General features: G+C 45.8%; 1 protein-coding gene across 11 annotated transcripts in view; it reads right to left on the minus strand.

The window, feature by feature from the left end:
- The window catches only part of PALM2AKAP2 (PALM2 and AKAP2 fusion), a 499,465-nt gene that overhangs the window by 209,065 nt on the left and 265,221 nt on the right, over positions 1–25,179 (minus strand). For 8 of the 11 annotated variants that reach the window (XM_059072223.2, XM_059072222.2, XM_067040973.1 and 5 more), the window contains exons 5-7: positions 11,352–11,466; positions 10,159–10,180; positions 4,381–4,482 (exon numbers count right to left, since the gene is read on the minus strand). In XM_059072223.2, the coding sequence (XP_058928206.2) occupies positions 4,381–4,482; positions 10,159–10,180; positions 11,352–11,466 (239 nt within the window). The remainder of the gene's footprint in view (positions 1–4,380; positions 4,483–10,158; positions 10,181–11,351; positions 11,467–25,179) is intronic. The other 3 variants (XM_067040975.1, XM_067040972.1, XM_067040979.1) reach the window with 1 other exon arrangement.

The raw sequence follows: 25,179 nt of genomic DNA on the forward strand, positions 1-25,179 counted from the left end.
TATATGATTATACATATACATTTATGTTCACTCCTTCTCTTGAGGTTGGAGATATAAAGTTGGCATTGTGATGTCAATAACAAAGAAAATGAGGACATTCATTCAGAGTGGGTCCTCCCTCTCATCCCAGAGGGCAAGCTCTAACTTCAAAAACCAGTAATCAAACATTTCTTCGAATCAACTGTTTTCCCAAGACACTGTGGTTTCAACAAAAATAAGTCAGCAAGGGCATGATGCTGAAGGACAACAAAGGTCAAAGCAAATTCTCATACGGATTTTGCTTCAGTCTTTTTGGTCAAGAAGGGCAGTTTTCAGCCTGAAAAGTGCCAGAAAGAAATTGCTAAGAGGTCACTGAAACCCAGATGAGTAGAGAAGATTGGAAAATGATAAAGCACCCAGGGATACAAATGCTGTCAGTGCTTTCGGCCCTGGGCCCCATTTCCCGTAGAAATGAATTTGTCTCAAGGATTTTATACACCAGGAAAGGCGCTGGAGGCAGTGACTCAAAGTTCTGATTTTCAAAAATGAGAAGGAAGGAATTCCATAAACTACATAGAAACAGCTTGACATCACGGCTGGCTGAATTCTAGAGTTAATTTTCAAAGAGCAGAAGCTAGGCACATTAATCTCATTTTCTTTTTTCTTCAAGGTCGCTAGGCAGATTAGGCAAATGCCAGAGATACAGCATATCTGGATCATCAGAAAGTCCCTATGTCCTTAAGTTGTCAGGACAGAAACACGTGCCTTGAATATCAGGACAATTGCCAGAACTTGTCACTGGTTGAAGGGCTATGCCCCATAGGTGCCGAGTGAGGACTCCCAAGGGCCAGGAGATCCCTAACGGTGAACTGCAGGCCTCTGACTTCGGTTCCAACTGTTCAACGTCTTTTATCAGGGAAATGATGATAAATAATGCAAGTGTGCTTTTCAGATCTGAGATGGTAATAAACTGAGAGGAAAAGTTAGTGTCCTCGGAGCCACAATCGCAAGCTGTAAAAACCCAGACAACAGAGAAGACAGTTTTCTCCTTTCAAAATGGTTAAACCCTTTATTCAAATGAAATCTGATGCAGAAATACAATATGGAAACACAAGCGCCGGGGAGCTGCTGTGCTTGAAATGGGAGAGAACACGAGGGACCTGACTGCCATGTCCCCTCACCTCAACCCCTCCCCACCTTCCGGAGGCTCCTCAGTGACCCCAGGCCCCCCGACACTCCCGAGGGACACTTTAACAAGAAGAAATTTAATAGTCACATGAAATCTCCCAAGGCCTACAGGTGCATAGCTCATCCTTACTTTTGCCTCTCGAGATTAGAAATAAAGGATTTTGCGGGTTCTTCTGCACATGATAAGGTGAAGCAGTATGTGTGTAGTTGTGGGGAACAGACCACTCGTTGCCACTGAAATGATTCTGGAGCGATGAGTCCACTGGACAAAGGAAAGGAGGCCCAGTAGTGGCACATGTCACATACCTCTGAAGCTTTACCTTAGAGACTGAAGCTGGAAGGCTATGATGGCAACCAAATGAGTCACATGGTCTGTGGCATCAAGCCCCGCTCTGTGGGGTGACAGGCTCAGCCCAGAGTGCGCGCGCTCGGCAGCTCTGAGCCTCGTACTTCAGAGACAAAGGGGGGAGCGTTCAGAGGGGAGGGACGGGCATGGCAGAGGGTGTCAAAGCAACCTCATCATCTCAGGACCAGCTGAAGAGACCGGGGGCTGTGGGTATTAAGGGGATGGAAAGTGAGGGCCCGGGAAAGACAGGACATGACCGCCATTTTCAACTACTTACAGGGAAATCGGAACTTAGGTTTGTTCTGGGGGGCTCCAGAGGGCAGGATAAGGACCAATGGGTAGAAGATGAAAGCAGCAGACTAATGAGAGTTCCATCAGAGGAAGAACTTCCCAATTGTCAGAACCAATTATAGACAGAATGGGCCACCTGGAGGGAGACCCAGTCTCATGGTGGGTGACTGTGGTTTTTGAGGGCGTCTTTGCAGGGCTTCTATCCCCCAGATTCCATGTTTGAATGAGGGATTGGAATAGATGCTTCCTGAATCTGCAAAGCAATGATTCTAAATAAATTCCCATTTATACAGAATCTAAAACCTCCTAAACTCCAAACAATCAGATATTTGTTATAATACTGAGTAATGACCGGTGACATTTATTAAAATGGCCCTAAGATTGCGCAAATTTCCATAAGGACGTTCCTAAAGCAAGATGGATTATATCTAGGAGAAAGAATTCCATTAACGGTGAGTGCCATGAATTTGCATACCATTCATGCTCTGAGGAGTCACTGTTCGCCATAACTGACAATTAACCTGGATGCTCTACTTCAAAAACAGCCTGGACAAAGCAGTTAACCACATCAAAGGCAAATCCTTTCAAGACTCTGCGTCTGTGTATTTCCACAGGAGATATATTTATGCAAATTAGTTCTTAACTAATAAACAAAAGTACATGTAAGCTTTTTTTTTTTTTTTTTTTTTTTGCGGTACGGGGGCCTCTCACTGTTGTGGTCTCTCCCGTTGCGGAGCACAAGCTCCGGACACGCAGGCTCAGCGGCCATGGCTCACGGGCCCAGCCGCTCCGCGGCACGTGGGATCCTCCCGGACCGGGGCACGAACCCACGTCCCCTGCATCAGCAGGCGGACTCTCAACCACTGCGCCACCAAGGAAGCCCTAAGCTTATTTTTTAGAAGATTTTGAACACATAATACTTTTTAAAAAATGCCTTTGCTATTTGGAGCTTTATGTTTTTACAGTATCTTTGAAGACGAAGGATGCTAGCTTGTAATAGTATGTGTATTCTTATGCACACAGCACTACAATCCCAGCAACGGAACACTCTTGAACTTTACATTGCTTGTCTACCAATCCTTTTCATATCTCTTAAAAATCAGTCCCCAACACTGCCCCTACCCACCCCCCCATGAGCCGATCCATTAGTTGGGTCATATTGCATGTCCTGTGAGGCGCAGAAACATGTGGAAAGGGGCTGCAAAGCTGTTTACGCACAGCTATTGGGAACTACCAACACTAATAACAAGCAGGGAGGTATGTGACTTTTGAAGAGTTATCCCCAGTTGATCTCAGAAATGCATTTTGGAGCATTTAAAAGAATCCACAGCTTAAGTCACTGCCAATGGTTCCTTTGTAGCATGACTGTAGGCTGCAAGTTCTGGCTTATCCTTTAACTATCCGGGATCTGCTGACCTGACCTGGGTTTGACCAGACACAATTTACAGTCCTCCCCGCACCCCCCCACCCCAACTCTAGAACCCCGTGAGTCTGTATGTAAAAGTAACATGGTGCTAGGATGTTTACAGAGACACTCATTAGATACTGAAATGTAGCCAGTGTGCATGACAATTATGTCAATACTTGCTTGCCCTTTTCTTTTACTTTTATATAAAAATAAGGAGGGACTGTTTGCTTCATAAAATATTCAGGTTGGCCTGTGCAAAGGATTTCCTCTGACTTAACGGTCCATGATGATTTTGTCTTATAAAAGGTGTCCTTAGGTGACTTATTTTCAACATAAATTTACCTAGATTATGTAAAGCATAATCTGATGTTCCGATTCAAGTTCACCTACATTGTCACGAACTGTACAACCTTGGCAGTTCATTTTTCCATTCAACCCCGGCCCTCAGTGCAATTCTGTGAAGAGCAAAAAGATCGGTATAGAGATTTATCGTTCACGGCTGTCCAGTTCTGATTTCTGGGGCACGTTCGCATTGAACAGAGGAAAGCAGAGCTCTCTATATGCTTTACACTCACAAGTGTATTATTTTCTAAAATCCACAATTGTGAGACACATTAGCAAGAAACATATATTCTTTAAATTGCTCCTTTTATTTCCCGAATATACCACAGTAGTTAAGAAATAACTCCAGAAATGGGAAGACTTGAGAATATATATGTTCACAATATACAAACAGCTCGATTCCCAAAGGATTCCAGCAACACACTCGTACGCTTTGAAAATACTTTCCCTCCAGCTTCCCGGCATACCTCATTTGATCTTGTATTATTCCAATATGGAAAATAAAATTCCCTGGAGGCAGAGTGCAAATGGACTTTAAGAATGAGGACAGCTATCAAGACCACAAACACAAGACAGACTCTTCTGAAGTGGGAAGAAAAATGCTTTCTGATGTTCTCAATACTCCCTCCCCTTTGGTCCTCAGACACCCAGCAGGGCCCAGTGCCTGCCCTGGGTGGCCACTGTAAATTCTACATCTGAAGCTGTGCTGAGGACAGGGTCCCCCCTCTGTAGGGATATCTGGGCATCCCTCATTATTAAAGCTCAGAGAAACGCAAGCCCCGTGGTCAGTCCTGGCATGAAAACCAAATAGCTCCCCAGGACTTACCAGCTGCTCTGCTGGTTCCGTCCTGCCCAGGTGACGGTTGTGCTGTTCGTGAACAGAGGATTGGCAGGTCGGGGAGCTGGGAGGAAATGTAATTTACTGCATCTGGTAGCAGAGAACAGGGAATACAATTAGGCACAGTGTTGGGAGGCCCAATGGGTTCACTGCCGAGACAGCAGCTTGTCTGCCCTACATAATGGACCACAGAGGCGGCCACTGCAAGAGAGGATCAGGGTAAACAAAGACCAGCATTTGCCCAGTGACTGGTATTCAGTAGAGTAGCTGAGGTAGGAGAGATCCTGGCCAGAGAGCTCAAGCCCCAGGACAGCTCTATGTATTAAAAGATTCATCAGAAAGCTCTAGATTCTAAGACTACAATGAGTTCAGGGGGCAGAAAAAAAAAAAAAAAAAGAGAGAGAGAGAGAGAGATGGACTAGTGAGAGCCATTATAAATTTGGTGGAATTGGCCAAATGTGGGACCTCAAACTAGAAATGTGCCTTAAGCAGAACTGGAAGATAGATTTGGGTCTCTTTCCTTAAACTGGAAATATAGCTTTATGTGTCTGATTCATGCAAAAGACTAATTTTGTAGGCATTTAAAAAAAATTCCAGAAAATTTATCCCACATTTTCAGTCCTTCTGGCTGGTGTTTCAGCTAGAAAATCCTGAAGTTCCAAATAACAGCACCCAGTGAACTCACCATGAGCTCAGTTGCAAGAAATGAGGCCGTGCAACAGAGGGAGACAAGCTCCGCTTGGGAAAATACCTTGAAAGCCCATTTAGGGAGATGGAGGGCACAGAAGTCAACAGGCGTGCCAAAGTTTTGTTTCACTGATGTGAAACAAGGAGAAGAATCTGTGTATCCCCCAGAGAGAAGTGGGAAAGTGAAGGAACATTCTAGAAAGCTGTTGCTCTACGTGATGTGATCCCTTCCTTGTGTCACGGCCACATCCCCAAATCCTGGAATGTCAATCACTCGTCAATGATCACATTTACCTGCTTACCGCATACTTCCACTGAATGGCCCATAGTCACCTCACGCTCAACATGTCCAAAATGGAACTCTCATCTTCGCTCATCTGCTGCTTCTGCTGTACAACGTACCTCAGCTCATTGGCACCATAATTCACCCAGGATCCTGGGTGGTGTCCTTAACTCTCCCTCCCAGTGGCCAGTTAGTCCCTAGCCTCTACCCACTTCCCACATCTGTCCCGTCCTGTGTATCCCCATCGATACCACCTTAGTTCTGGCAGGTTTCCTTTTTCTCTTTTACATTTCATGCAGGAGAGGACTGCGAACAGACACCAGATTAGGATTAGTTCAGTTATATGCCAACTAGACCACTACTGACTCACGTGTGTCTGAATAACCCAGAATATACTGACATTGGACCATCACGTTCTTAGGGCAAAGAACACGCTCTGTGGGAGTCGATGGGGTGGAGTTTCTCTAAGAGAATGGATTTGTCTATATCAACCCTTTGGGGAGACGGAACAGGAAGTCAGGAGTCAGCAGGCAGGCAGGCCCTGGGTTGGAGTGAGGCTCTGGTTACTGTCTCCCCCTGGGGCCTCATGTGTGCTGGAGTTGGGCCCTGGCTTGGGCAGACATGGTTGAAGGTCCTTCACTGCAAGGAAGGAAGATGGGCCTTTGAGATGATGGTGGGCTGGGAGACGGCCATGAAGCGGCCCGTAGGGACCCTCTGAAAGGGGCCTGGATTGGAGCCAGAGCCTCTGAGTGTGGCCACATGTCCGAAGTTGCCCATTATTCTCTATGTTGAGCTGCCCTGCCCGTATTCCTGAAGTTAGGTTGCAGCCTCTGCTCTCACTCTGGGGAGCTGTGAGAAGGGTCTGGGCCCCAAGGTAGCACAAGGCAGGACCAGAAAGAGCAGCAGATGGGGTAAGTGGGGCTGGAGGGGGTAGAGGGAGATTGCCAACCGTGGCCCATGGGAAGGAGGGAGCAACCATGTGGGGTTAGAGAGACAGTTTAGGGGACAAGAGATGACCAGAGCAGATGTGCAGAACTTCTGAGCTTCCCTGGGGATTTCCAGAAATCCGTGGAATGGCAATCACAGTAAATCTGACTTCCTGCGTTCAAATGAGATGGAGGTCAAGCCACTAAGACCAGGTAAGACTCTGTGGACTGGTCGCACGCGTCTGGTACATTCTATGCTACATACAGAATTTCCGGGACCTCTCTGCATACTGAAAGTTTTAGCAGCTAGAAATAAAAGCCACTCACAGGTGGGGAATTCTGCATGTGATTCCTACTGCTTATGTTTCAGGCTCCTCCAGAGGCTGCTCCCTGCCAGATGTGAGTGGGTGATGGAGTGACCTTTGCCCAGTGGTCACTGGCTACAGGCTTGAGGATAGCAGCTCTTGTGGGGCTGGGGAGCCATGGCTTCTGCTAAGAGATAAGAGGGTGGCGAGGAGTGGGGCATGAGGAAAAGGACAGGGCAGCCCCTCAATATATCATTAAGTAGTAAATCCTAAGGTTCTGCAGCAGGGAGGATGTCTGATAGACCAACACAAGGAATGAGAAACAGGGCCTCCGAAGCTTCCACAGGGAGATTTCTTCATGTGGCCTCAGTCAGTAAACTGCCCTCTTCCTGCCAAAGGCAGGGGGGTCTATCATGCTGCTTCTTCTTCCCACCAACCGAGAAGGCAGAGACCAGTCACTTACAGAGCAGAGATGTAACATGAGTGCTTCTCATTAGTCCCGGCACTGCTAAGATCTTTAGGAAGAACATAAATAGCCAAAGCTAGAGAAACAAAATTGATGAAAACTCTCCTGAAACCGTGACTTCTGGGCAACTGAAGACACACTGAGCTGTCCCAACAATTGGTATGAAGGTGTTTTTTTGGGTTTTTTTTTTTGGTCACGCTGTGTGGCATGCGGGATCTTAGTTCCCCAACCAGGGACCGAATCCGTGCCCCCTGCAAAGGAATTGCAGAGTCTTAATCACTGGACTGCCAGGGAAGTCCTTGGTAGGAGGGTTTTGATGTGGGAAAGGTCCCAGGCCACCCCAGACTGGGAGGGGATGGAAATCCACAAAGATCAGCCTCAAACAGCAAGGATGAGATGGGCCCAGGACAGACATTTTCCTTTGCCAGCTCTGGCCAAGGGTTTCACACCAGCTCCTCGGTGGGTAAAGAACAGAGGTCGCTCTAGGTACATACCACATGTAATTTATACTGACACAAAACCACTGTGCCTATTTAGGGCAGTAAAAACAATCCAGCCAATCGATGAGGACTCTTCCGTATAACAAGTGTGTATGTGGGGTGGGGAGGAAGTGAGGGGGGATCAGAATGTATGTTGCCAAGAAATTCTACTCCAGATTGGAATACATTGCTCTTGACTGCCAAGGCTATCATGTAGTCAAAAACCATTGGTGATCCAGCAGTCCAGTACCTTTGTTTTCTCTGAAAAGCACAGGGCACCTGAACAGCGGTCCTTACACACGCACACACTAGCTGCCGACTCCTTGGCAACTCATTAAACTGGAGACACTCCTGCTGATTATCTGCAGCATCTTGTACAGTTATATAATTTCAGCTGGGCCTGGATTCTGTAATCATCGTGTTTCAGAAGTTGGGAATTTGTCCTAAGCATCATTATTCTACAATCATTTTTTTGTTAGGTCTTAGTAACAACAATTGGTTGATTCTAAGAGGGTCTTGGCACTTTGAAATCAAAGAAAGAGAAAAGAATCAGACATCCCAAAGTCCCTGAACTGGATGCACTTCATGATGAGTTTTTACACCTCAGACCACAGAGTGGCCTATAAACACTGACTGCATTCTTGGAAGGACGTGCTTCCTCCTTCACACTTTTCTTTGCCAGCAGATGTGGTGTAATGGAAAGGTCTCCCCAGACTTAGTTATAACCAGGCCTGGTAGCAATCATCATCCAGGGTGACAAGGCCATGGAAACTTTTCCCTGGCCACTTCTTGGGATCCCCGAGACTTTTGCATCCTTTTAAGCCTGAGCTCACCCATCCTGTCAAAAAGTGATGAAGGATGCAATCACGAGGGTGATTTTTCTCTGTAGGTTCCCTTCTCAGTCACAATCGTGTTTCTTACCATCTCTATGAACTACTTAGGTGAACAGACGAAAATAGTGGGAAGTACATAGTACAGGAGGAAATGAGAGAAGTTCAGGGTGAAAACGAAAAAGAGAGCAGTGAGAGTTTATAACATGGCTTCATGGATGCTTGCTAACAAGTCACAGACTACACGGGTCTCCATGGCCCGCACAGCTTTCTCTGGGATGTGACATGCAGGCTCTATCCTTTCCCTAATTAGAGAGAGAAGGCCCTGGAAAGGCCCTGGTTTGAGAGAAAAAGAAGTGAAAGCATAAAAAGTTGACGTGCACGCTTGCGATATGTGGGTATCTGTGGGTCAATGTCTGACACTGTTACTGCTGATCACGTACACGGCCTCTGGGCAGCCCTAGCGCGAGGAAAGCCCGCTATCCTTCCCAGGCTGCCACCCTCAACTCCCCAAAATAGGCAAGGCCACCTCTTCAGTCCACGCTCCACCCCCAAAGCACAGAACAAATGTCCTGATTTGGCCACACCCTAGAAAAGGTTCTAGAACTACCGAAAGTCCTCCTCCTGGAGTCCCTGCTGGCTCGACCCTGACCTGCCTCTGAGCACATGCGCTGGACACATGAATTTAATTTAATACCTTCCCAAAGATCACCCAAGGAGCCCAAATCCAGATCCCCTGCCTTTCACTTGCTGGAGGGTGGCGGGGAGAACCCAGACAAACCAGTTTTTTGGTTTGTTTCCTTTTTTGCTGAAGTTAGAATTATCGTTATTGCAAGGATCTTTGCTAATCCAGAAAAATGCATTATCCATCTCTGCATTTTAAAATCTTTAACCATATATTTCCGAAAGACATTGGGAAAACACTGATGCCAACACTTATTCTGGCTCCTGATCATCTTCCTAGTTTAGAGGTTGACCTCATAAGAATCAGGTGAGCAGACGGTATGTGATCTTCTGACAAGTCCCAGCATTTTAAGACAGGTCTAGCTGAGGGCCAGAGTGAAAGAGGGAATCAAGTGGTTTTCACGAGTTTGTAGCTAACGTTAGAGGAGCAAGGTGAAGGCTGAGAAGCGCACAGTCCCAAGTTCATCACATGGCCCCAGTGAAGGAGAGCGGAGGGGAGGGGAGGGGAGGGGAGGGGAAGGCCCACTCCCGCCAGGATGGGGTTCAGGAAGCCGGGGCCCTGCTCCCACCCTTCACGTGCTCCTGGCCAACCATGCCCACAGGGAGGGAGGTTCTGCCCAGCCCTGTTCCCCTGGAAGGCTGGAGAAACTGCAGTTTTCTGATTCAAAGTAAAACCAGAGGCCTTAGGAAGGTTTCCCAAACATCAGATGATGAGCTCCTGCCGTATACTGTAACCTGGAGACCTAACCACCAGCACCAGTGGCCTCATCCCGACCAGGGAACTGGTCCTGAGGCTGGCACTCCTGGCTGAACATATTTCAAGAGAGATCAAGGCAGTGAACCTTGGGGACCCAATGGGAAGGAGAAGAGCCAGGCCAATTGTGTAAGCTCAGAAAGAGTTGGCCAAGAAGCAGTCCTTGAAGAGGAGAGGCAGAGGAGACCGGGGGCGTGGCCCCCCTGAGCACCCGCAAACAGCACTCCCCTTCTTTCTGATGCCCTTACAAACCAACACATCGCGTCTCCTGGTGAGCCTGTGTTAATGAAACCCACTAAGCTGATGGATGAAAATATTCAGGTACAGATGGGGAGAGAGCGCTTACACTTACCTCCATCCGCACTGGAGAAGCTCTGTGGAAACAAAAGCGGGGCACAGCGTCACTACACACGTGGGGAGAAGACCCCTCACTCATTTAACCCATCTTTCTTCCCCAGAACTTGACTGTGGTGGGCAAACCCCATGCTTTCTTTCCTTTGGGAAATTTGTTTGGGATCCTGAAATTTAAGGGAAAGGTTTACCCTTCTCACCTTATACCGAATTTCTCCTACAAGAGGTGTATTTCAATTATTCAGCAAATACCCTTGGCTGTGTTGGAGAAGTGATATCAGAAAATCCCATCTTAAAATGAATGTGATTAGACTGCTTTCCTATCAACTGTTGCGTACCTGAGGAAACACGTGTTATAAAATGGAGGGAGGGTCCTGAGTTATTCAGAGCCTGCTGGCTTTATGGATTCTCCCTTTGCTACACAGTACCATCTGTTTTCACAGACAGGCATACCTCATTTTATTGGGCCTCAATACCACATTTTTTTGCAAATTGAAGGTTTTTGACAACCCCCAGTTAGGCCGATCTGTCAGCACCATTGTTCCAACAGCATTATTTTTAATTAAGGCATGCACATTTTTTTTTCCCACATAATGCTATTGCATACTTAACAGACTACAGTATAGTATAAACATAATTTTTATATGCACTGGGAAACCAAAAAATTCATGACACTCACTTTAGTGCAATATTTGATTAATTTCAGTGGTCTGGAACCAAACCTGCAATATCTCCAAGGCATGCCTGTACGGGAAAATTTCACGTTTCACTGACGCTTTGTTTTTGGAGCTCGTGCCCATTTGATATGGTTTTGTCTTTGGCCTTTTTATAAAGGAAAGACTTCAAGCCACAGGGAGTCTGTTTAATCTGCTTCATAAGAATTGGTTTTAGAATTCTAGAGTCTAATGGGAGATGACTTTTCAGGCATTGGGCATACAAAGGGTTTGGACCGTAGGGAGATGGGGTTAATTTCGTGACTCTTCTCTATGCTTCTGGGGGGCCAGGTGGACCCAGCCCTGAAAGACAGGCCACTCTCAGCTTCAGAGATGGCACTGGTCCTCAGGCATCCACCCCTCAGAGTGTGTGGCTTACTTTTCATCAATACCAACTGGCCTTTTCTCCAATTGGCACCATTCTGCTAGCGCTTACTTCCTCAGGGATATAACTGAGAGAAATCACATTGGTTTTCTTCACCTTCTGAAAGTCCTTGAAGGATTTTTCTGTCTCCTTTAGTTTCTCTAGGATGATTTGCTCTTTGGCAGATATCTGGGACTCTTCACTTTCCAGTGCTTGTATTTCGTGTTCCAGCCTGGAAAACACACAAACAGAGGACAGGTTACTCTACTGTCCTGCCACCCCTGGACCAGAGAGCAGCTTCTTCCTGCTGGGTGACTTCCTGGCGGTCTGCATTTTACGTGATGCTGTGGTACCCGGCCGAGGTTTTACCTCACAGAGCATCCTGTGTTTCCAGCTTTGCCACTGAGCAGACACTGATCAAAGGAAACCAACCCAGAGGTGCTGCCACCAGGTCACGGCCGCCACTTTGCAGTTTGCTTTGGTGCCTCCCCTTCTCTTCACGTGTACATTCTTAACTTGGAGGTAGATGGTTTGACATAGCATAGGACACACTCTCTGCCGGAGAGCAGCTTCATATTCTCCTATCTCAGAATAACTGCTCTTCTGTCAGCTTGGCCAAGGGTGCAGAGCCAGTCTTGCTCAAAGGGAATATGTTGCCGAGAAACGGCTGATGGCCAGTACCCTTGGGAACCTGCTGTCACCTTCTTCAGTGGCCTAACCTCTACTACCAAGGAGACAGGAGATGGAAGGGACTGATACGACTGCCCCCACTCTTCTGAAACTTTCCTCAGTTTTTACAACCCACTTATCTATTTCCTGGAAAGGAAATTTCAGCACAGCCAGGAGACTCTGGGAATATTCCAGAACAGCAGCTACAGTGATGATTTGGGGGAAGTCTTGGCAGCTCTATTCTTTCAATGAAATGATAGTAATAACCGTTTAACTTTTCTTGAGCACTACATCTGTGCCAAGAGCTGAGCTAAGAATTTATGTGGATTATTGTATTTAACCTTCCCGATGACCCTATGACCCTATGAGTCGGGAATTCTCATTTTACAGATGAGATCACGAAGGCTTGACTTGGTTAAGGAACTAGTTTATTGGTGCAGAGCCTTGAGGCTAGGGTTCAAGCCAGGAAGTGTAACTCTAGACCCTGCTCCTAACCGTTGTGCTAAACTCTAGCCACATGGGCTCTACAGTACTTCACATATGCCCTGCCTTGTTACACATTGAGTGTGTTGGTATACTAGGGTGGTGCTGGAATGCACCAATGCCTTTGGAGGTTATGAAGGGATGGATGTTCCCCTGCCTACAGGACTCCAGATTATTATGCTTCCAAATCGTTTGGTCTGAATTTATTCATTCATTCATTCAATTCTGCTTTTGGTCTCCTTCCCTCTGTCGGGCTGGAAGCTTTTCTGCAGAGTCTATGCCTGCCTCCCCCTCCTCCTCTTCCATCTTCTAATCTGCTGTTGGGAACTGGCTAGTGAGATCTTCTGAGGGGTAAGGAACACCAAGATATAGGCATGGAATTTTTGCACTGTATACCTCAGAGGCCTTTTCTGTTTCCTTACTAGGCATCAGAAAGATGACCTCTGGAAGGATAAGATTTTGCAGCAATTACTTTGGGTTATGAAGACAAACACTATGTGTAATGGTATCCCCTCCAAATGAACACAGCTTCAGATATACTGATCATTTCCCTCACAGTAAAAGTGGTAGCCCTTATGATGACAGTATCTAGCCTCCTAATGCCTATATAGCCTCCACTCTTACCACTAAGTCTACTTCATTTTATGCTTTAGACAGAGCTACTCCTTATTTGTCCATTTGTGCCCCATGATTTTCCCTCCTTCAAGAAACTCATTTCTAAACCCTAAGCATTTTTGAAGTCTTAACGCAGATATCATCCACCCCATGAGGCTTTGACAGATTCACCACCAGGAAATAATAAGACCAGAGGTCTTATCAAGTCTACTATATGTTAGTGCAGTGGTTGTCAACCAAGGTGCTTTTGTCCCCCAGGGCATATGTGGCAATGTCTGGGGATATTGTGGCTATCCATCACTCATGGAGAGTAGAGCTGGTGCTACTGGCATCTAGTGGGTGGCAATTGATAAACATCCTACAAAGCACAGGACACGCCCCACACACAATAAGGAATGATTCTCCCCCTCCAAATCAACATTGCCAAGGTTTAATAGTTCTAAACCCTGTGTTAGAGTATACACACATTGTTAATTTCCCCTACTAGAGTATAAATTCATCATGGTGAGGGCACAAATGCTCAATACAAGTATGTTGAATGAATGAAAAAAGCTGAACCAAATTGCAAAAAAGTCATAGCTCAGCCAAGATGAGATCTTCAGGATTTCTGAGACCCAGGTAATTCTTCAGCAAGCTTTGACTTGAGAGGTTGTGTGTGGGCTGAAATGTAAACAGAATCTAGAGGAGAGGGGCCAAGCAAACCAATATATAAACAAAGAGATATCAACCTTTGCTGTTCCAAATGTTCAGCAAACCTTTTACACACGTCTGTGTAAATTACTTTGGGAGGAATCAAGGAAAGGAATATGTGCATGGAATAGGGACAACTCAATGGATCTATAAATGGAATAATTCACTGGGTAGAGGAGCTCTGGGCTAGAGATTTCCTGGAGAGATTGGATGATAGCACTGGCCCGGTGAATTCTGCGCAGATTTTGTCTGAATCTCAAAACACCGAGTACCTCAGCAGATATCTAGGATGTGGGTAGATTCCATTATTCTAAAACAAATTCCCTCCCTTCCCCCTTCCCCTCCATGGGAAGAGTATATACAACCCCGACCCACTGATGTTGGGTCACATGATTTGCTTTGGCCTCATAGTGGGGGGCACGTACTTCCCTGCCCCTTTGGGTGCAGCCATGTGACCTGATTTAGCCAATGGGATGTTAGCAGACATGACACAAACAGAGGTTTGGAAAGTGTTTGCCCCGTTGGGCTTGTCCTCTTGTGTCTCTGCTGGCACCAAGAGAACAGCTTCTCTGGGCAGCTGCTGTCCCTTCAGCCTGCACCCCGGAAAGAACACATGGGGAGTGGACAGGAGCCCACCCCAGAGTCAGAAGCCATGCCCAGTCAGACCTGCACCTTCTATTAGAGCCACTCAGCTAGGCCCAGCCTAGATCAGCAGACACCCAGCCTACTCCTCACAGAAGTGTGAGCAAGTACAAATGATTTTTGTTTGAAACCACTGAGTTTGAGAGTAGTTTGTCACAGAGTACTATTGTGACAACAGCTAACTGACACAGTTCAAACATGTACCATAATGTTCATTGTAGCACTATTTACAATAGCCAGGACATGGAAGCAACCTAGGTGTCCATCGACAATGAATAGATAAAGAAGATGTGACACATATATACAGTGGAATATTAGCCACAAAAAGAAATGAAATTGAGTTATTTGTATTGAGGTGGATGGACCTAGAGACTGTCATACAGAGTGAAGTAAGTCAGAAAGAGAAAAACAAATACCATATGCTAACACATACATATGGAATCTAAAAAAAAAAAAAAGGTTCTGAAGAACCTAGGGGCAGGAGGACAGGAATAAAGACACAGAAATGGACTTGAGGACACGGGGAGGGGGAAGGGTAAGCTGGAACGAAGTGAGAGAGTGGCATAAACATATATACACTACCAAATGTAAAACATACAGCTAGTGGGACGCAGCCGCATAGCACAGGGAGATCAGCTCAGTGCTTTGTGACCACCTAGAGGGGTGGGAGGGAGACACAAGACAGAGGGGATATGGGGATATACGTATAGCTGATTCACTTTGCTATACAGCAGAAACTAACACAACACTGTAAAGCAATTATACTCCAATAAAGATGTTAATAAAATATACATATGTGGGGCTTCCCTGGTGGCACAGTGGTTGAGAGTCCGCCTGCCGATGCAGGGGACGCGGGTTCGTGCCCCGGTCCGGGAGGATCCCACATGCCGCGGAGCGGCTGGGCCCGTGAGCCATGGCCGCTGAGCCTGCGCGTCCGGAGCCTGTGCTCCGCAACGGGAGAGGCCACAACAGTGAGAGGCCCGCGTACAGCAAAAAAAAAAAAAAAAAAAAAAAAAAAAAAAATATACATATGTGCATGTTAGAGAGATATATATTATATATGTGTATTATATATATTATATCTTAATGATATATTTCCTAATAATATATATTATACCTATATAAATATATGTATATATGTATGTGTACATATATCCCAATAATACCTGAAGCTACAAGATGAGAAAGACTATAATCTACCTCTTCCCATTTCCCCCAATCCTTAGAGAAATCAGGAGGGATACAGAGCACCCCTTCATGAGCGTTAAGTTCGAGAAAATAGGAAAATATCCGTGGTAGTTGTCTCTGGGTAATGAGCTATTGGGTGATTTTAATTTTCTTCTTTATAATTTTCAATATTTCCCCAATTAAAAAAAAACCTCATATATTCTTTATCTAATCAGAATAAAAACAGTAAATCACTTTCAAAAAAATACCTCCTCTGGCCTAGCACTGAGAAGGCTGCCTTTCACAGGCTGTGGCACTGGAAAGGAGCCGGGGTCCCAGCTTCTCCTGGGTCGAGTGAGGGGTTAAAATGGGCACAATATCGATTTACATTCAATTCAACCAACACTGACGGAGCTTGTCTGGCTGGACTCAGAGTCAGGCACTACAAGGAATTCTGGAAAAAAGTTGGGTTAAAAATATCTGACTTGAAAAAAAAAAAAAGGCTGACTATAAGTAACTCACTTCTTCTGATGAAGCAGGCTCAAGTGATTAAGAATCCTCTGTGACCTGATGCCCACTGGCTGGCCCAATTGTGTCCACTGCCCGGGCCCTATGGGTTTCAGGGCTCTTGGCTATATAGATCAAGTGCTAAAGATTTGGGTCGTGATACTGTGTAACTGAGAAGGAACGGAGAGAGAGAGAGGAAAAAAAAGCAACAAAACTAGACTTTCATGATAACACCACCTGAGTTTCATCCAAAGGGAATGAACTCAGGAAATCGACAGCTTATATAAGTCTGAGTGAGTCAGATCCAAGCAGCAGCTTTCTCTACACATGCACATGTGGGCACTGGATGGCCCAGACTGACATCTTTTCGTGGAAAACCTGAGTGCCAGGGCTGAGGAGCTTCCTAAGAAACCGAGTGTCATGGGGTTCATAAGCGTCATCCCAGTTGGGCTAGAAATGTCAGTGTTTTGTAGTTTCATGACCGAAGTCTAATGCAGTCTTCCCTGGAGGAGCCAAGCTAAAAATAAAGAATTGGCAGGAAGTGTAATTTACACTCAAGGTTAACCAAGGCTCTTTAGGCTGAGACAGGTGCACATAACAGCCTCTGACTGGCTTGCTCAGTTTCTCCTGAGCAAGCCGCAGACTGTAATAGACAGTAAAGAAAGGTGACACACTGCAGCTGTGCACGTTCAATTTACTGGAGATGAGGTTGCAATCCTGGCCAAATGGTCTCATAAAATCGACCTAACCCCAACAGACCTTCGTAATGGGAAAATACAAAGGACCTGTGGCGCTATAAAGTGCATCGATCATTCTCTCATTTCAAAGTCCATGTATATATCCATCCATCCAACTTAATGCAAGCACCTTCCTTCCATCAGGCACTGTGCTGAACATCAGGGACAGAGAGCTAAATCAGCCACGGTGACTGCTCGGGCAAGCTCTTGGTAAAGTAATGAGAATAGCCAAGTAAACACATAAATTGCAAGAGAGCTCAAAAAGAGCTGGAGGAAAGAACAACGATTTGGAAAAGTGTCAGTTCCTCCGGGGACTCCAAGTTGCCTGCCCAAGATCTGTCCTCCCCTACTCCCATGCCAACAGAATCCTTATTTTGTGGGGGATATGTGGCAACGTACCCAGCTGAAAATTGACACATCCAGCTTCCTTCGCATAGAAAGGTGGCCACAGGACAGTTCTGGCCAATGAGATGTATGTAAACATTGTTGGGCGAGACTTCTGGGAAAGCTGGCATACGCCCTCGGCCTTTCCCTTCTTCCTGCCTGGTACAGGGACCTGGTGCTAGAGAGATGTATTAGCTTCCAACTGCTGCTGTAACAAATGACCACACGCATAGTAGCTTACAACAATATCAACTTACTATATTACACTTCTGCGGGTCAGAAGTTTGACATGGGTATCAAAAGGCTATAATCGAGAGGTGGCTGAGTTGTGTTTCCTTCTGGAGGCTTTCGGGAGGAATCGTTTCCTTGCTTTTTCCAGCTCCCTGAGGCCACCCACAGTCCTTGCCTCACGGCCCCCTCCTCCGTCGTCAAAGTCAGCAATGCTGCAGCTCTCTGACCATTCTTCCCCAGTCACATCTCCCTCTGACTCTTCTGCCTCCTCTCCACTTTTAGGGATCCTTATGATTAGATTAAGCCTACCCAGATAATCCAGGGTAATCTCCCTGTGTTCAAGTCAGCTGTTTGGAGAACTTAATTCTGTCTATAACTTTAATTCCCCTCTGCCATGTAACCTAACATACTCACAGGTTCTGAAGGTTAGGACGGAGACATCTTTGTGTGGGGGGGGGTCCATTACTCTGCCTACCATAAGGCATATGATGCTGTAGGTGGAGTAGTCATCTTGTGTCCAGAGGGGCAAGAGTCCGCTAAGGATGGCTGAGCGTGCAGAAAGAGAGAAAATTGCCTGGGTTCTAGTTAGTATCCTGGAGTGACTGCACCAGCTCTGGACAGTTCGCTCCAGATTTCTTGCTGTGAGTTTCAGCCACTGTTGTGATTACAGCTGAACACAATTTCCAACAGATACAAAGTGGTGAGAAAAACTTGACTTGAGTAGGTGTTATGTCAGCGGGGCCTTGAAGGACGCCTTCATCGGGTGGAAAAGAGAAGAAAACGTGGCACGCAGAGGAGACATCACAGACCGAGGCCCAGAATATAATACGTCCCTCCCTCACCCAGGAACGTGTGGCCTTGCATGGCCTTTTCAATCATTGCACACTCTTCCCTCCAACCAGACACAGCTCAGCAAGATGCCTCAGAGAGGCCCCCAATATTCCTGTCCCTCGTCCCCACTGCTCACTTTGTGTTCTCATTCTGCTGGACCTGGACTGGCCCAGAAATACCTGGCCTTCCAGGCCCTGCTGGGACCCTACCTTCCCTCATCTGCAGTGGGAGAAAACAAGGCTCAAGCAAAGAGACATGAGAACAAGAGAGGCTGAGTGAGAGGGAGCCTGGCCCATTGATTCTCAAGCTCCTGCTTCCCATGATTCTCTGCAGCCCCTCTACCCTTCTTACTTATAGGAGCCAATCAATGTTCCCTTCGCATGGCATCTCCCAGTGGAACCCAAAAGGGTACAGACGAATACAAACGGTTTCCAGCAGTCTTACTGTTTGGAAAAGGCTTTGCCTATAAACTCAGGTGTATTTCATTTCTTTCTTTCTCCATCAGTGATGGTTAGAATAATTGTTATGATACTGACAATTCTAATATTGTTTTTGTTATGTATATACTGCTTATATGTAACATCAGTAATAATGAGGAGGATTTTTGTGTGCTTACTATGTGCTAGGCACTGTCCTAAGCGCTTTACATGCATTGTGACACTTAATCTTCACAATATCCTGTGAAATAGGAATTCTTTCACTCCCGTTACACAGATGAAGGACTGAGATACAGAAAGCTACTGACTTGCCCAGGGTCACAAAGATAATGGGGCCAGGATCTGGACCCTGGTACTGGAGAACCAGGACTCTTTGCCACTGCTTTCGACTATCTCCCTAGGACCAATTTCTCCTTTTCCCTCACTTCCTCAAGAATGCATAGCGCGGGCTTCCCTGGTGGCACAGTGGTTGAGAGTCCGCCTGCCGATGCAGGGGACACGGGTTCGTGCCTGGGTCCGGGAGGATCCCACATGCCGCGGAGCGGCTGGGCCCGTGAGCCATGGCCTCTGAGCCTGCGCATCCGGAGCCTGTGCTCCGCAACGGGAGAGGCCACAACGGTGGGAGGCCCGCGTACCACAAAAAAAAAAAAAAAAAAAAAAAAAAAAAAAGAATGCATAGCGCAACACAATGGATTTTTCATGCTCACAGAACCACAGAAGGTCAGGCTGTAAGTGAAAGCCACTTAATCGCATTGATTTCCAGAAACATGAAGCCCCTGAACTGTTCTCCAACCAGCGGTTATCCTACCTCTGCTTGAAATCCTCTGCACACAGGGAATTCACCATCTCCCAAGGCAGCCCTTCTCCCTTGGAACAGTGCTCACCATCAGCACTGGTCAGTGAAAGCTAAGCAGCTTTCATTCATGGTCTGAGTTCCATCCCCTGGAAGTGCAGAGGTCAAGTTTAGCAAACAGCCTGACTTGTAGGCACTCCATTTGGGAAACGGGAAGACCCAAGGCAGATGGAACTCACTACTCAGTGGGGAGCATGGGTGATACGAACTGGGGCCCAGAAGTGGGGTGGGAGGTGGTGGGAAGAGTAGAAGAGGAAAGCGGAGAGTGACCAAGAGGAAGTGGGGCTTCTGGGCTTCTTCACGCAGCCAACTGAGCACCAACGAAAAGCAGAGACAAGGGGAGCGGTAAAGGAACTTCACAAAATCCTGGGCACCCTAAGTACATTTCTGAACAAGCCCTGGGCAAGACCAGTCTATTCCGCACAATGGACCCATTACAGGCTTCCTCACTGTTGAGGGACATGGACCCAGGTCACACACATCAACTGTGAACAGGTCAACCACTGCCGCTCAGGCGACATGCATTAGAGTCTTAGTAAACACGTCCAGAATGAAAAGGAGATGCTGACAGACCGGCCCAAGGTGCTGAATTCAGGCCTGTTCTCTCCCCCTAGAACTGCAATTTCGTAGCTGAGCAGTCAGGTGGGGTGCCTGTCTGACCAACCTGCCGAAACAAGAACCTCAGGGAGAATGTTTGCTCCTCGGAGGACAGGAAGGCTGCCCGCCTCTTTATGCAGCCAGCGCAAGGCAAAATGTAAAAGAGGCTGCGAGTTGTGCACCAATTCCCATCCTCCCCTTCTTTCAGTGCGACGTGAACCCCTAAAGTTAAGCTGGGCACAGGGCACACAGAATAACGGGCACACTCCCTAGCATCTTTTGTAACCACGGGTAGCATCTTCTGGCCACAGGGATGTAAGTCAGAGTGTTGTGGGGCAGCTTCTAGAACCTTCTTTTGCCCTTTCTTCTTTCAGCCCTTCCTTCATCCTTCTGCCTGAAATGCACAGACGTGCAGGTGAAGCTCTCACTGCCATCTTGGACTCTGAGAACAAAGATAGGAGAGGGCTAGGCTGGAAGAAAGCTGGGTCCCTGAGGGATTCCCAGCACACAGCCACCAGACAGCTCTTGACTGCCTACCTGTGGATTTTTCCTGGAGGGAGAAATAAACATCTTGTTTAAGCCACTGTGACTGTGCGTCTCTGTTACTCGCATCCACCTTTTTTAAAATTTAATTTAATTTTATTTTTTATTTTATTTTTTTTAACTTTAACATCTTTATTTGAGTATAACTGTTTTACAATAGTGTGTTAGTTTCTCCTTTACAACAAAGTGAATCAGTTATACATATACATATGTTCCCATATCTCTTCCCTCTTGTGTCACCCTCCCTCCCACCCTCCCTATCCCACCCCTCTAGGTGGTCACAAAGCACAGAGGTGATCTCCCTGTGCTATGCTGCAGCTTCCCACTAGCTATCTAATTTACATTTGGTAGTGTGTATATGTCCCTGCCACTCTCTCACATCGTCACAGCTTACCCATCCACCTTTAATCCTAAGTGATGCAAGACATTTACCACGTATTGTTGACTTTTGAAGGAACGCTCCTCGAAGCATGCACGCTGCGGGTGTGGGGCCATAGGTAATCAGAGCCTAGAGCCTCAGTATTGTCTCAGCAGCAGCAGAAGGGGGAAATGAGCAATCGTGAGGTATGCGATTCATTCCTGCTAATCAACCCTCATAAAATGGGGCTCAACTGGGTCTGTGCTTCGTCCCACATCCCTGCCCCATCCAAAATCTCAGCAGGGAAGTTCCTACCCTTTGCACAATAATAACCATCCATGTCTTAGCCTCTCTGGTATGTTGGTACTGTGATGTTTGTGTCAGTCTGATGCTCGCAGCTTTTGCCAGCTGAATCATACCAGGAGGAGAGCCAAGACTGGGCCGTCCATACACTTGAAAGACCTTCCCAGCTTTGCAGTACAGTGAGCTAATCACCCCTACACATAAGACTCAACAACGTGGCGCTCACCCATGACCCTGGAGTTGTGGTTGCAGGGTGGGAGCAAAATACACATTCTTCGTAGTCCAGAAGTGAGTCTGGTGACAGATGCTAAGGCGGTGGGCGTGATCAATTCTGCCTGCCCAGGATCCCTTCTCTCTTTTCCTTTGGGGAACAGAATCCAGCTCCTCCACTGGGAAACAATCTCTCTGGAGTATCTTGTGGATTTGGTGAAACTATTGATATCAGACAGCCTCATATCCCTGGCCAAGGGGTGGAAATGTTAACTAGGTCAACTGGACTCTAGGTCAACTTGACTCTTGCCCAGAAATCTGCATCTTGGAAGGAGTAGCCCAAGAACGGAGAAAAATTGGGAGGGGGGTGGTCAATCATTCCTACAGCCAGATTCTGAAGCCTGTCCCATTAGTTCCTGCTGCCTGGATCCTCAATTCTGCCCGGGACCTGATTATCTAACCCCTCCATTCTAAGACTATCTATCTATCTATCTATCTATCTATCTATCTATCTATCTATCTATCTATCTTAATAGCTTTCTGTTTCCATATTCCAGGTAGGACACTGTGCAGAATACTGTTTCCTTTCACACACATAGATGCTACAAAATTCATTTCCCATACTTCAGGAAAACAGTGCATTTGTTTCTATGGCACTCCCCAAATATTTTTCATTTGTGACTCAATTTGTAAGGAAACGGTTTCCTTTTACTTAGATGAGTATATCTGGAATCACCATAGATCATTTGGTATTTTACTGTGAAAAAGGTTAATGGCCTTTAAATAAACAGAGGATTTCCACTTCTCCTTGTGAAAGAACAGGACCTTCCTTGACTGCAAGGTGTCAGTGGAAACTCAAGCGCGTTTCATTTTTTCTCCCCTATGTCATCACCGAGACAGAAATATGGCCAAGAAGAGAATGGTGCCTTTAAGAATTCCTGAAGTATAGCTCATATCCTTTCCGTTGTTGAAAGGTTGACTTGATGGTTCTCCATCATCTCCTTCCCGAATCGGATAGACCTTCTTCGGTGGAATTCCGGTCACACCCTCCACCCTCTGCTCTCACGTCTTCCCAGCCTTACACCTTCCCCTGTGTCCCAGCCAGAACCAACAGCAGGCTGCTCTGTGAAAAAGCCCAGAATGACTCTACTCTCCCAACTCTATCTACTGGATACACCTAATAATCAAAGTCCAAAGTGTTTCCGTAGTAATGTTTTCCTTCAATCCCCTCAATCTAACGTGTTCACTCCTTCCAAATCCTCATAGCATCCTTAGACCTCTTAGGTACTTGGTACACCCCACCTGATAGTAGAGCATTAAAAATGTATTTATCCTCCCCAACCCTACCTGTAGTACCCCTCTCCTGAGTACAGGCTTATTGAGAAATAGGACTATATTTTATTATTTTTATTATCACATTCTATTCTTTTATTTTATTACTGTACCTTATACTCTTTCCTGTACATACAGACGCTCAATAAATATTTGTTGAGTGAACGAAAAGCAAAGCAAAGCAAGAACACACTTTTAAAGGATTCTATAGTGAAACCAACTTGGAAATGGTGCTATTCAATATAATTTAAAAATCTCGGCTTGGTTTTGCTACTTTCCCCACCCCCCCCAATGTATTAAAATTTGTATATTCACTGGAAAAAATCACTGTTGGATTACTTTCTATTTTTATCTGAGTGAACAGCTGGGACATATTAGTACTTTTCATTACTGATGTTGGTGCAATCAAATTTAATCCCAAGTAAATATGAACGAAAATCTCTCTCCCATCAGTTTTCCTAAGCCCCTGGAAACCAGCCTATTCTTTTCTTGTATATTTATCTTATCTGGAATCACATGGCTCATACTGTCAAAATCTGTGCAAGTTGATTTCTTCTATAGAAAATCATTTCCAAGCCAGCGCTGAGCATTGATTTCTCGGGTGTGATTCTTATTTGAGTCTGTTTCATCAGAAATAAAGAGTTTTGATTACATGAAAGTGAAATGATCTCCTTTCAAAGCAATACGTTTCTCAGTAGCTTAAATCCTTTCTTCCCAAGAAAAATCCCTTTCTGCAGGAAAAGAAAAAGTCTCATCCAGCCTTCCACCTCCAGCCTCTGACTCAGAGACTCTCCTGCTGAAGGCCAAGGCCTCCACCTGTGCACCTGACCTTGTGCCAATTCCTCTGGGATGGCACTTTATCCAGGAACCCCTCTCCGCCATAGCTTCAACTTCTCTCCAAGATGCCTCCTTCGGTTTAGTCCCTTTAGAATAAATTCGCACACCAAAAATAGGTGAACTTCTCTTGACCCTGCATTCTGTTCCAGTTACCGCTGAATCTCTCTTCCAGATTTCCCCAGTAGCACTCGCCTCTTGCTGCCTCAACTTCCTCACATCCCAGTCACCCCTCGACTTAGTCCACTCTGCTATGGCACCCGCCATGTTGTTGCATCTGATCTTGTTAAAGTCTGTGACATCTTAACTGCCACGTCTAATGCATACTCTTCAGTGTGAATCTATTGACTTCTTCCCTTTATAAAACGTTGTGGACCACTCCTTCTCCCCTTCAGAGGCCAGGATACCACATTCTCAATATGCGTGCCTCTTCTACTTCATTAAATGTTCACTTGGCTCTACATTTTATCCCCGCTAATCATGTCCACCCTCGTGCTTTAATTCCCACCTACACACTGACTTTTATCTACCCAACCTATATCTTCAGCCTCTCTAGTAACTCCAGTCTCTACATACAATTGCATTTTCAATGTCTCCACCAGGATGGTCCCGTAAGTATCTCAAACCCAACATATGCAAGACCAAACTCATCTTCTCCATAAAGCTGTTCCTCCTTCCGGCATTCTTTAGTTCAGCTGCTGGTACCATCACTAATCCATTCTATTTAAGATGGAGACCTGGATGTTACATTTTTTTGTTTTTTGTTTGTTTGATTTATTGATTTTATTTTTTCTTAATTTTATTGAAGTATAGTAGATTTACAATGTTAATTTCTGCTGTACAGCAAAGTGATTCAGTTATATATATATATATATATATATATATATATATATATTCTTTTCCATTATGGTTTATCACAGCATACTGAATATAGTTCTCTATGCTATACAGTAGGACCTTATTGTTTATCCATCCTGTATATAACAGTTTGTGTTTGCTAACTCCAACTCCAATCCATCCCTCCCTCCCCCTTGACAACCACAAGTCTGTTCTCTAAGTCTGTGAGCCTCTGGATGTTACCTTGACCTCCGACTTGCCCCTCTCTGGTAAACACCACACACGTATATTAGCTACTAAGTCCTGTCAATTTGCTCCCTGGGTAAGTCTACTTATTAATCTGCTCGGGTACCATCTCCTTCTGGAAGTCTTCCCTGATACATTTCCCATGCTTTCTCGCTGCCATATCTTATAGACATATTTCCACCACCAATTTTATGCCATTGGATTTTAAACACTTTTCTATGGATTTGGGGTTCTGTCCCCAACTCCCATTTGCAAACCTCTTGAGGATAATAACCATCTCTTCTTTATCTTTCTTTGCACATGGCTCCTAGCATCTTGCTAGCTTGTGTCTCACAAGGAACCTGGCTTAGTGAAAGTTCTCAAGAAATGCTGGTTGAGTAAATGAATGCATAAATTGTTTTTCAATTGAAAGTAGCCTCAAGACACACCCTTTGGCTCA

Source organism: Kogia breviceps, chromosome 8, assembly GCF_026419965.1.
Source record: "Kogia breviceps isolate mKogBre1 chromosome 8, mKogBre1 haplotype 1, whole genome shotgun sequence".
In the NCBI taxonomy this organism is placed as follows: Eukaryota; Metazoa; Chordata; class Mammalia; order Artiodactyla; family Physeteridae; genus Kogia; species Kogia breviceps.